At 48.8% G+C, this 12727-nt stretch overlaps 1 protein-coding gene across 1 annotated transcript in view; it reads right to left on the bottom strand.

The window, feature by feature from the left end:
• Positions 1-2055: 2055 nt before the first annotated feature.
• BAZ2A (bromodomain adjacent to zinc finger domain 2A) overlaps positions 2056-12727 on the bottom strand; it is a 20947-nt gene continuing 10275 nt past the window's right edge. Inside the window, 17 exon segments of the mRNA XM_023758029.1 lie at positions 2056-4861; positions 4945-5088; positions 5202-5428; positions 5837-5983; positions 6070-6202; positions 6293-6582; positions 6753-6904; positions 7010-7165; positions 7283-7505; positions 7666-8318; positions 8828-8972; positions 9175-9234; positions 10238-10418; positions 10620-10694; positions 10975-11189; positions 11565-11819; positions 11942-12226. Of these exon segments, the coding sequence (XP_023613797.1) occupies positions 4696-4861; positions 4945-5088; positions 5202-5428; positions 5837-5983; positions 6070-6202; positions 6293-6582; positions 6753-6904; positions 7010-7165; positions 7283-7505; positions 7666-8318; positions 8828-8972; positions 9175-9234; positions 10238-10418; positions 10620-10694; positions 10975-11189; positions 11565-11819; positions 11942-12226 (3507 nt within the window). The 3' untranslated portion in view covers positions 2056-4695.

The following is a 12727-nucleotide window of genomic DNA, read 5'->3' as shown; positions in this document are numbered from 1 at the left end:
TCGAACCTGGAACCCTTCAGTCCGAAGGCCGATGCTCTACCCACTGAGCCAAACTGGTCGGGGCTCATAACACTCTTAAAAAATATTTTAATACCTTGTATTTTTGTTTTCAAATAGAACATCCTCAAGACACTTCCTCAAATGATCTTGTTCTTTACTAGGCTCAAAGCCTGCCTGTCCCATCTCATGCCAGTGTTATTACTGCCCCTCACGCTGAGATGATGCAGACCCCAGGCTGCTTGTGGACTTTTTGGAGGGTGAGTAGAGGTTAGGGAAGATGTGGGAATGATGAGGAGAAATGTTATTTTTTAACCAAAGAATTTGAAGAGCTGCCCAGACTTGAAAGCCTAGTGGCTCTGAAGCAGGAATAGCTCTTGTAATAAGTGGGGGTTGTAGGAAGACATTAATTTGCATTGAGGGTGAAAACTAGACCTTACTGGGCCACAGGGCATCCCTGGGCGGGGCCACTGCAGCCCAGTTTCATTTCTCTTCCCTTTCTAACTTACGGATCAGTGAACTCTTTCACCCCCTCGTGCCTGCAATGCTCACTCCCTGCTGCTGCAGTGTCAGCCCTGTGGGGGCCTCCGTGTGGGTGGGTACTCTGCAGCACAAAGGTGCTGTGAGGCCTTGCTGGAATGGAATGCTGTGCGGTCCTGGACAGAGATCTAGTTTTCTAGAAAAAACGTCACTGCTGCTCACACGTGTGCTCCACCTCTGGGAGAGCAGCAGCATTGCACTTTGACCTTTTCCAAGAGCAATAAACTTGGATGGGGAAATCAGGTCTAAACTTGCCCCCGGCTCCGATAGACTAGCTTCAGAGCAAAAGGGTGGTGTTACGAAAGTCAACCTGTAAGGGCTAGGTCCTCAATCTTATGCCTTGTCCTATTCTCCCCAATTCCCTCTTAAGCCAACTACTCCATTTCTGTGCTTACTTGCATTTTAGGTCCTTCCAAGCATCAACAGAACCCTCATATTGACTCAGCTTTCCCCCTTCCTTTCTTAGGAGGACGAAGGCATACCTGCTTTCCTCTACTCTTTCTGACCTTCATGAGGTCAGAAATGGTTCATGATCCAAGTGCCAACATTCTGGTCACCCTAGAACGGTGTGCACGCTCCCCTAGTCTTGCTGTGGTGGGCCCGGGGTAACTAACGACAGCCTGGCCTAGGAACACATGGGACAGAGCAGAGCTCAGACTCTGGGTGACTTGGCCAGTGGCTGCCATGTAGCTGAGAAGGTAAGCAAGCACCAAAGAGGGCGTTTGTGAACAGACTGCTCCTTCTCCATCTTATTCCATGTAGGTTAGAGGGTCACCAAAATGAAACTTCCAGCCTGGAGGGTGTCAGGTTTTCCAGCCACGTCTTCTCCCCACGACTGGTGTCCCGTCCCCTCACACACACTTTCTGGGTGGTGAGTGCTCTCTTGCATGCACTTAGCACCTTCGACAGGAAAAAAGCTTCATTTGTACTCAAACACACCTCTTTATCCAGAGGCTTCTATTTTTATTCTCTTCCCAAGTCTATGCCTGTGCCACCCATTTAGCTTATTCTTCCTTTTCTGACCTTTGGTATTCTCATGTTCCTCCCCTACAATTTGGTAGAGCTTCATTTTGTCTCATTTCAACCTTTGTTTTTAAATAAAACATAAAACACGAACATCTGCCTCCAGGTGTCTTATCCATGGGTGGAAGCTGGAAGCTGGTGATGGGCCCACACTTGCTACTACGGGAACACAGGTGGCAGCTTAGGAGGCCAAAGCCCCATCGCACATGGAGGAACCAGGCACAGAGTCCCGTGTTGCTCCAGCACCTTGGCCTGAGGCACTGGGATCCCGTTCCGACCCCAGGAGCAGAAGTTCTGCTCTGGGATTACCTCTTGTACAGGAAGGGCCAAGCCTGGAGTTTTGGGATAAACCTTGGAAGGTTAAGAGCATATTGCTGTCCTGCCTGCTGTCTCCTACACCAAACCAGTCATACTCACCCTCACACCTTGTGTGCCCCTCTAGGCAAACGTGAGAACCGATGTTGAAGGGAAGATAAATACACAGAGTCTTGAGAATCTCTATCAAATGTGGTTTTTATTCAACTGACAAGCACTTTTCTACAGCTGCACTTGTGGAACATCACATGGCAAAAACAGGAGTTTTTTCTCTAGACTTTTTTTTCTTTTTTTAAACCTTATTAAAAATGAGGTTGGTCCTAAAAATATAGAAAGAAATAAATTTAAATTCACAAAAAACTGTACATTATCAAAAAGTCACTAAAACACCACATTTGGTTATATAAAAAGTCAAGTCCCTTTTGATGTAAAAGGAACGTGGAAACTTGTTGGTGTTGATGGTGTGGTTTCTTCCTGTTACCAGACTGATGGGGGAGGGGAAACAAAGGAGTAGGGAGTGAGTTTTTTTGTGTTTTTTTTTAACCTGCCTTCCCTACCAAATACTCTTATTTATCAAGAGAAAATCCACCTAGCTCAAGGGGCAGTGAAGAGGAGGAAAGAAAAGTGAGAAATGGCCCCTTTGATCATGCCCTACTCCACCACCCGCCCCCAGCCCCCACTGCACACTGAGGCTGGGACTCCACCCCACCTTCAGAGTGCCTGGTCCCTAGGGAAAGAGATGGAGCTGGGAGAGGAACACCAAGTAGGAACAATTGAGATTTCACTCCCCTGTCCACCTTGCCTCCAACAATAAAATTACTTCAGGACACTTTACACCAGGGGAAAACTGCTATGGGGAGAAAAGAAGAGCCCCAACTATAACAGTTTCAAACGTTTGACTAACACAAAGTTTGTTACAGCGCAGTTATTTAGATAAAATATAAATATTTATGCATAATATAAAGTCAATTCAAATATTCTTCAATCCACCTCTTATTTAAAAGCAAAAAAAAAATCTCGAATAAAATTAAAAGTTTTGAGGTTTATCTGACAGAAAAGGCGACTTTAGAAATAGGCTATGGGGGAGAAGGGGCATAAAGGAATAAGAAAGGGCTGCCCCAGGACCACACTGCCCCCCACCCCGTGGCTATTCAGTGCTGCCAGAAGTACAAGGAATGCTCCACCTCACTGGCACCCTCCCCCAATGGAACATGTCCTGGGTGCCTTAGCTCTCTGCTTGGGCCAGCCAGCAGCCACCTCCCCAGTGCAAGTACCCGTAATTTCTGATGGGAGGGGCTCTGCTGAGCAGGAAAGCAGGGGGCTGGGCCCCATGGCTATAGCTGGGAGTTAGCAGCTTTCCTCTCGCACGTTGGGACTTAACTTGAACACAGTCACATGTAGGGCAGTGGTGGACCCAAAACCCCTCCTCCTACTCTTTGTGCTCCAGGTTCTCTGCTGCAGGGAAGGGTCCTGGGGTAGGAAGTAGATAAGGGAAGGAAAGCACAACTAAACCCCCAGAAGCTCACGGGATTAGGAAAAATCCAGTTCTACCCCTCTCCCTGCAAAAGCTTAAGACTCAACGCCACTGAAAGGAGAGGGAGTTCCTGTTGAAAGATTGCACAGTTTAGAGGCTGGAACAGAAATGACTGGGAGAGAGAAGAGCCACAGCCTTGTACCCAGAAAAACTGTTCCTGTGGTTTCCCAAAGACAAAAATATGATGGTTTGAACAATGGGAAAGATGGGACTAAAAACAGAGAGTTGAGGAAATTGAATGGATGCCTTCAAACAATACAGGGGCACAATTAACAGTGTTCTCTCTTACACACACACACACACACACACACACACACACACACACACACACACCTCAGGCCAGTAGGTTGCTACCTGGCCTCCATCTTGGGGTGCGCCCAAACTCAGCAGTAGTTGTCCCTGAGGAGTTCCCAAGAGGGAGGTTTGGGTAAGAGGTGGGGAAGGAGGCTGCAAGGCCCAGGGTCCAGGGTGCCTCCCTGTCCTCTCCCAGCTACTGAGTTTCAGAAGAGGCTAGAAACTCGGCATGTGAGGAGTACCCAACACATGAGAGGGGATAGCTATTGGCAGAAGATGAGGACAGAAAGACAGGGACCTCTGAACTTCGTTTTTCCTCTGAAGGGAAAAAAAATTTGGAAAAGAATGAAGGAACCCGTACACGATAGTTTTACATTATTGGATGACAGAAAATCTGAAAGGGGGTAGGGGACGGAAGGTGAAAAACTGAGAGAAAGTGAGAAGCAAGGGAGGGACTGAACATGGAAGCAGCATGTTCAGGGCCCGGTGTCCGGCTCGACACACTTGGGAATTAAGTCCACTTTACTGGCCGTCACTGCGGGTCCACACACAGTACAGAGTGTTTCTCGGTTTCACACATTCACTAGAACTATTGCTATTGTTAAACAGCCCCAGAATGCTGGGGCATGTACAGGGAAGGAGAGGAATCTGGGGGAGGAAGTAGGGACTTCTTTCCTCCTCCTCATTTTTAATTAGGAAATAAAACAGAAAGGAAAATTATTTTTTTCTTTCTTTTTTTGGCTTTCAGTCCAGAAGGACCTCATTTCTGCCCCTCTTATTTGAGGAGCAAGAGGAGGAAAGGGAGAAGGGGTGTAGGGATAAGAGGATGTAGGGTGCTGCCAAAGGGAGAGTCAAATAGCAGATATATATATATATATATATATATATCAGATTTGAGTCGAGCCCCAGGGCAGCATCAGCAGGTGAGAATGGCAGGTTTTTGTTTGGAGGGCGCGGGGAGATGCCACAGGTGACTCCCCACCACCTTTGCCTCACAGATTGGCCTGTTTTCCCTGATAAAACTCCTCCCAGCGGCTCTCAAAGAAGCGTCGCATGATGTGCCCAGCCTTTCCCACTTCAGAGTCATCCTCATTGAAGGTCTGGCAGTTGTCAAAGACCAGAAGCGCATCAGCCGCAAACTCCTCTGAGCTGGTGTACCTGGGCAGGGGGAGGCCAAGCTGTGAGTTGGGCAGGAGGTGGAGCAGTAACAGGAGTCAGGAGAGGTGCTGATGTCTACTCACCCTCCTCGGAGCAGCCGCTCCCGCATGGTGGAAAAATCCATAGGGTTTTTGATAATGCGCCGGTACCCACTCACCAAACGTGGGTTCACAGGCTCCAGAAAAGGCCAGGCTGCATCATGGGACTCCATCTCCATCAAGATAATCCTACCATTAAAGGGACAGTGATGGCTGCATCTCAGGAAGCAAATACACTGACCCTCCCAGCCTTTTACTCTGGCAAAGGTAGAGCCAATTGTCCCCAGAACCACCCAACTCACTCGCAAAATGCGAGATCACTGTGATGGTTCCGCATGGAGAGCCGACGCCGCTTCGATGGTGACAGCCCTTCCTCCGAGTACCGAGGCACTGCTGGGCTTTCTCGGCCCCTCGACAGTACACGGCGTTGGCGGCCATCACCCTCTGGGAAGTTCAGCATGTAAGTACTTTTCCGCTTCTGGCCTCGTTTTGGGAAGCCAGGCTTCTGAGTGAATTCTCCTTCTACCTGCTACAGGTAGAAAAAGAAGAGATCAGCAACATCTGAAGATGTACTTGGCTTGCCCTCCAGTTCATTACAATTCCTACATGTCTAAGTGTTATCAGCTTCCAAATACTTTCACACATACGGCAGCATGTGAATTTATTCACGTAACCCAATATAGTAGGGAAAGGGGAAAGTATAATCACTCCCATTTCACAGAAGAAAGCAAATGAGGCTATAAAATCTATGTGACTTGTCCAAAGGAGGAACAGCACTCAGGAACCCAAGGTCTCCTAGCACCCAGTCGGAAGATCTTTCCAACGACAGACTGAGGCGTGGGAAAAAGTGGTATTTGTAGGGTTGGTAGTCAATAGGATGAGAAAGAAAATCTCTGACTTCTGCTTAGGAGTGGGAATGAGAGAGCAGAAGGCTTACCTGGGCCAAACAGACAGCACAGAACCAATCTCCCTCTGGAACAGTTTCCATCTTGGGCCGATGGCAGTATATGTGGCAGCCACGATCACACCCATCACAGAGCAGAAGAAACTCATCATTGTCACCTTTCCGGCACACTAGACAGGTCTAGACCAAGGTTGTGAGAAGGCAGGGTGAGCCTCCTTCTGCAGTGACCCCACCCACTTGCGCTGATTGGCTCCCCAGCCTCTTACCACTTTGTTGACGGACTTCTCCCAGGCAATGGACCTCTCCAGCTGGCCCAGGCACAAGCACACCTGGGCTGCACTCCGACACCGCTCCAGTGTCTGGCGCCAGGCCCGAATGCGAGGGGTGATCTCATATGATCTGGAGGGAGAAAGTGGTGATCTTGGATGAGTAGAATCCATTAAACTTCTTCCCAAGACCAAGAATTGGGAGGGGAGAGGGGACACTCACATCTCTGCAGTGGTGCACTGAGGGGCAGCACTGGGTGTGCTGAGCAGGGCCTTCTCTAGCACAACCTCATGAGCTGGCCAGAGGGGCTCCCGTAGGTACCGCCGCTCCACATTCTGCTCCAGGGCAGCCAGTCGCATCACAGCCAGGTCCAGAGGGTTGGTAGTTTTACGCTGGGGGGCGAGTCCTTCCCTGCCTCGACCTCTCCAGGTGATATCCTCCTGGGAGTCAGGTAGGTGCTCACAGTAGGCCAAGTCTTCACGAACAGAGTCTGGGCTAGGACATGCCCAGCCCTGCAGGTGGGAGAGAGGGATAGAACTCCTCATTGTAAAGAAAATTAAGCATAAAGAAAAATGTGACCCATTATGGTCACAGGAGATCACTTGTGAAGGAGAGACCCACAGATTTTTCCCAAGAGAGTAACACCCTTCAACAACCCCCTGCCCAGTGCCAGCCTGTGTACCCGAATCTGCAGGTCAGACAGGATGACCCGCTGTTCCAGCTCCTCTACCCACTGAAGCACAGCCAGGTCTGTCTCATACGTCTTCTCTTTGGGGGACCAGCTCATAACCCCTTCTTGAAAAGCAGATAACTGACTGGGCTCAAAGATAGAATCTGAGAAGACAGAACACAGAGTAAAAGGCCACCAGGGCATTGTACACAGCAGCAATTCAGCATTTACTTAGGCTCTGAAGCTCAGGCTGGGTCCAAGCATCTTACCAGTTAAGGGCCGCAGGCAGACTTCCTTCAAGAAGTCCCTGTGCTTATTGAGGTGTTTGTGAAGGGCCTTCTCTCGGATTCCTCGTGGGTGCAGGGCCTTGAGCGTGGCATCCAATGTCTCAGGATCTCGGATCCACCACCAGCCTGAGCACATCTCTGTGGACAGAATTTATGTATTTGGGGTGGGGTGGGCACCAGCATGAATCACACAGCCCACATCTGATGCCACTCCTACCTGTACTATTACCCCCATTGCACCCCAAGGTCGCTCACCAGGAGGAACAGGCTGGGCTGTCAGCTGGTTTAGGTAACGCTGCTCCATCTGTTTGAAGAACTTGCTGGGAGGTCTCCCTCTCCGTTTTGGTTGTCCCAGCCCTTTGGGACTCTGTGATGTTTCGCCAGGGTCTCCTGTTCGCCTTTTAGGAGCCACCCCAGGCAAGGGGGTGGAAGACCGCTGCACTGGAGAACAGGGGCTGGCAGCACTGGGCCTATTCACCTGTGCATGAGATGAAACACAGGGGATGAGGGTGTTTCATGTTTATAGGACCCTAATGGCTACCTATTCCTTCCCCCAATCTTAGCAACAGTCCACAGCCAGGCAATGGAGCCTGTGGCAAGAGGAAGTCAAGTGCACACCACTAATTCTGGCTACTTACTGGCTTGGAGGAGACAGGTAGCTGAGGGGAGGGAGTGGACTGGTCCTCAGAAACTGCAGGGGGTGGTGTAGGGGCAGCATTGCAGAGCATCTGGGCTGAGAAGTTACACCAGGGGGCTTGAGAATCAGGGCTGGATTCTGCCTCTTCAGGCTCTGGCTCCTCCAGAGGCTGTGATGGGGTCAGATCCAGTTTTCCAGGGCTGCTATCAGGTGTGAGGACTGAGCTGCTCAGCAGGGAGCCGTGGCTCTGAGTCTGGCTCAGCCAAGACAGGAAGGCTGACTGGCTGAGGTCATGCTGGCTCTGACCCAGAGACAAAAGCGAGCCTTCTGGCTCCAGGAACCCATTATGGGTTAGAGGCTGGGACTGAAGCTGGGGTTGGGCATAAGCCTGAAGTGGAGGGTAGGGTTGAGTCTCGGGCTGAAGTTGGACTTGGGGCTCTTCTGAAGCCTGACACCTAACAGGAGACTTAAGGTGCCTAGGTTGCATAGACTCAGGCTTAGTTTTCCGAGGGCGGCCTCGGGCCCGGGCAGGAGAACTGGCAGAGGTGCTGGAGCCAGCTAATTCCCTCTTCAGAGAAAAGGGGGCTGGGCTGGGCGCTGAGTGGGAAGCCACTTTTAAGGAGTCAGTTTCCTGCTTTATCATATCCTCAGGAACTGTAAAGAAAAGTAAAGAGCTTAAGACATACACCGATACATAAGAAGAAAGAAAAAGGGTGTATAGATGCAGGATATACACTTTCTTTTACTCTTGGTCTTAATGAGATTCTACTGGAATTTATACGCCAATGAACACAGTATCTGGGAAGGAAATACTATTCTCCCAAGTAATCAGCAGCAGTATAACTGTAAGCTAACATTTATGAAGAACCAACTATGTGCCAAGCTCTATTCTAAGAACATTAACTAATTTTAAACCCCTCAATACTCCTATGAAATATATATACTATTATCATCTCCATTTGATAAATTAGGAAACTAAAGTATACAGCTGGTAAATGGCAGAGCAGGTACACAAGCGGTCTTCCTCTACAGCCTATGCTCTTAACCACTATGGAATACTGATTCTCATAAAATGAAAGACACCTAAGTGACTAGGCAAAGGAAAAGAAATTACTGAACTTTTGTTCAATAGGTCTCAATTCAGGCTCCCATGACACACCTACCTAAGCTCCCCTCTGTTCCTTCCACAAAGATACCAGCCAAATAGGGCAACACCCAGTAGTTGCGTCTGTAGCGGTCCTGACCCAAGGAGAATGCCCGAAGCATCTGGGATGAGTGAAGCAGCTTTTTTCGAAAGAAGAGCTGACGCTGGGTAGACAATGGAAAAGGAAGATGAATAAAAAACGTATTTCTAGAGTGACAGTGGTGATTTCATTCAGTATATGGGAGGAGAGCACTAGTTCTCAGCTTCCCTATAAAACTGATACCATCTGGGCCCAACTCATAAGGTGATCAATTCTCGCCCAGCCTGTATCTCCAGCTCCTGGGAGGTTAGAAGCATCATTAATACCTTGCTGAGTTTTTCTATCTGGCGTTCTAGCTCTGGGATGCTAGATGCTGTGACATCAACCTGGAGAAGAAACAAGTGGACAAGAGAAAAGGAATGATCAGATTTAAGAAAGAGAAATGCATTTAACCCTTGAATAATGACAAGTTAAAAATGCTGACACCCAGACCTAGCCGGTTTGGCTCAGAGGACAGAGCATCAGCCCACGGACTGAAGGGTCCCAGGTTCGATTCCTGTCAAGGCCATGTACCTCGGTTGCATGTACCTGGCCCTTGTCAGGGCTCGTGCGGGAAGCAACCAACTGATGTGTCTGTCTCTCTCTGTCTCTCCTTGTCCCTTCCACTCTCTCTAAAAATCAATGGAAAAATATCCTCAGATGAGGATTAACAACAACAACAACAAAATGCTGACACCCTCCTTCCCCACAGTAAAAAATTCAAAAATAATTTTTTACTCCCCTAAAACTAAACTACAATTGTTCCTTGGTATCTGCAGGGGATTGGTTTCAGGACGCTCTACAGATATCAAAATCCACAGATGCTCAAGTTTCTCATGTAAAATAATGCATACACTCAGACTCCAAACTGTAGACTGAAAATATGTAGTTTTCAATCCAAAGTTGATTGAATCCATAGATATAACCTATGTATATGGAGGACTGACTGTATGTTTATTTATTTTTTTTATTATTATTGTTATTTTTGTTACTCCTCACCCGAGGATATTTTTCCATTGATTTTTAGGGAGAGCGGAAGAGAGGAAAAGACAGAGAGAAACACTGATGTGAGGGAAAGCCATCAATGGGTTGTTTCCTGCACAAGCCCTGACCAGGGCCTGGGCCAGGGAGGAGCTTGCAACCAAGATACGTGCCCTTGACCGGAATCAAACCCGTGACCCCTTGATCCACTGGCTGATGCTCTATCCACTTAGCCAAACCGGCTAGGGCTGTATATTTATTTTTAGAAATCTGCGTGTAAGTGGACCCGCACAGTGCAAACCCATGTTGTTTAAGAGTCAACTATATTCCATTTCCCAACTCCAATATTCCTTGGTCTGAGGCTAGTACCTCTCCATCTCTTCGACCCCTACGGCCATGGACAGCTGCTGTACTCTCCTCCTCTTCTTCCTCTTCCATGCCACTAGTCTCCTCCATGATCCGAGAGCTGCGCCTCCGCCCTAGGCCTTCCTCTAGCCCCTGCATCTCTACTTCAGTCCGCCCAGTTCGCTTGGCCAGAGCAGTTTTCAGTCTTAAAATAGAGATTAAAGGAAACTACGGTGAGGAATGTGATATTACCACAAAAGGAATACCTGGAATCCTGAGTCCTGGGGTAAGGTTCCAACCTCAGGGGAGGGACTAAGAAGCATCAAAATCTGGGCAAAAGTCCTGACTAAGCTTCCCCCTTTCTCCCTTTCTCCCTCTGGACCCTACCCTCTTGTCCTTTCCCTACCTCCGGAGCCGGCCTTCAACAATCCACTTGTTTTTCCTGTAGTTGGACATACTCTCCAGAGTCTTGTCAATCTCACTGCAAGAGAAAAGGGAATGGGATTTTGAGGTAACCTGGTGGCACACACAAAAAGGGAAGTTCAAGGGAAAAGGGGCTGCAGCCTAAAGCCTAGATTGAACAAATGGCAGAGGAAGGCTTAGGTTCTCTGGGGAAGGCGCTAAGATTCGGTCCCAGGTCACTCTAGCACCTTCAGAGCCTGGCAGTGGATACACATCACCTAGGACTCTAGATGGCTGAACCCCTCCCTGTCTGATTCTGACCCAGGCATACAATCACCATCCCCACCCCTGCTCCTCACTTGATGATGAGGGTGGAGCCATTGAGCTCATGTACAAGGAAGGCCAGGACAGCAGCTTTCTGTTGGGGTGGCTGGGCCTGAAAAGGCTGGGTGCGTAGGCTGTCACAGAGGACTGGCTCCACTCCATATGCCATGAGGAAGCAGCGCAGGATCTCAGATACATTGTCTCTCGTCAGTGGGATCTCCGACAGCTTTTCCCCCAAGATCTTTAAGGACTGTTTGGAGGAGAACATAATGGAAGTTAAGAGAGAAAGAGGAACAACTCAAGTTGCATGAATCTGGAAGAGGAAAATATAGGAGAACTGGGGTTAAGATAGGAAAAGAATGAAAGTTGCTAGGACAAGATGAGAGAGGACAAAGGAAAGGTGCAAAAGAAAAGCAGTAAAAGAAAGATGAACAAAATAAGCAGAGGGAGGTCAGGAAGGAAAATGAAACAGAAGGAAAAAATACAAGGAAAACAAATTATATCTCTTCATTTGTCCCAATCACTTAAGGGAGGTGCTTTCATATTTTTAACTTAGAGAGAGAGCAAAACTGAGAAAAAGCATTGGATCCCAGGCCCTCCCAGCCTGCCTTGGAAAGGATCTCACCTGACAGTGGGAGGGCAAGCCAGGATCATAGAGTGCAGCCTTCAGGAGCCGCACCAGCAGATCTTGCACCTCGCCCACACTGTCGCCTTGATACAGGAGTCCCTCTTGCAGGACCCCTAAACTAGGTACATCTTTGGCAGGGTCAAAGCCCAGCACCTTGCCGAAGCTGTGCAGGAACTCCACAATGGTCAAGCAGTCTGAGAAGGTCTCGCTAGGCAGGATCAGACCAGGGATGTGTGAGAAGTCAGGCAGAGGCTGTAAGGATAAAAGTGGTAGGGGGTTCTGTCAAAGACTGGAAGACCACAGTTTGTCTTCCTTAATCCAAGTGTCTTCACAACTGGCCCCTCCAGGACCCAGGACCCCGGACCCCTCACTACCTGGTGGTCAGTCAGACACATATCCTCTGTGGGCTTCTTCATCTCCTCCAAGATCATCTGCTGCCTCTGCCGCTCCTCCAAGCACCTCTGTGTGACCTGTGTTTTATCTGCTTTACAGGCTGGCTTGGCTTTGGCCAGCTCCTCCTTTTCCTTCGTTTTTACCTTCTCCTTCTTCGCACTCTTAGCCTAATCCTTCGGTTTTGCCGAAGTTGTCGTTGACTTCTCAGAAGAAGCAGACAAAGGAGAGGAAGAATTAGCAGAAGAAGAAGAAGAAGAGTCCGCCCTCTTTGGTTTGGCTCAGTGTATAGAGCGTCGGCCTGTGAACTGAAGTAAAACAGGTCTGATTCTGTTCAAGTGCACATATCCAGGTTGCAGGCTCAACCTGGTCAGGGTGGGTGCAGGAGGCAACCAATCGATGTGTCTCTCTCACATTGATGTTTCTTTGTCTGTGTCTCTCCCCCTTCTTCCACTCTCTCTAAAAATCAATGGGAAAACATCCTTGGTGAAGTTTAAGAGAAAGAAAGAAAGAAAGAAAGAAAGAAAGAAAGAAAGAAAGAAAGAAAGAAAGAAAGAAAGAAGGAAAGAAAGAGGAAGGAAGGGGGAGGGAGTGAGGGATGGAGAGAGGGAGGGAGAGAGAGAGAGAGAGAGAGAGAGAGAGAGAGAGAGAAAGGAAAGAAGGAAGGAAGGAAGGAAGGAAGGAAGGAAGGAAGGAAGGAAGGAAGGAAGGACCCTGGCTGGTGTGACTGAGTTGGTTGGAGCGTCCCTCTGTCACCCAAAGGCTGCAGG

The sequence above is a fragment of the Myotis lucifugus genome, unplaced genomic scaffold (genome assembly GCF_000147115.1).
Source record: "Myotis lucifugus unplaced genomic scaffold, Myoluc2.0 scaffold_119, whole genome shotgun sequence".
In the NCBI taxonomy this organism is placed as follows: domain Eukaryota; kingdom Metazoa; phylum Chordata; class Mammalia; order Chiroptera; family Vespertilionidae; genus Myotis; species Myotis lucifugus.
The sequence above is the reverse complement of the archived record's forward strand: the minus strand, read 5'-3'. Positions and strand labels throughout refer to the sequence as shown.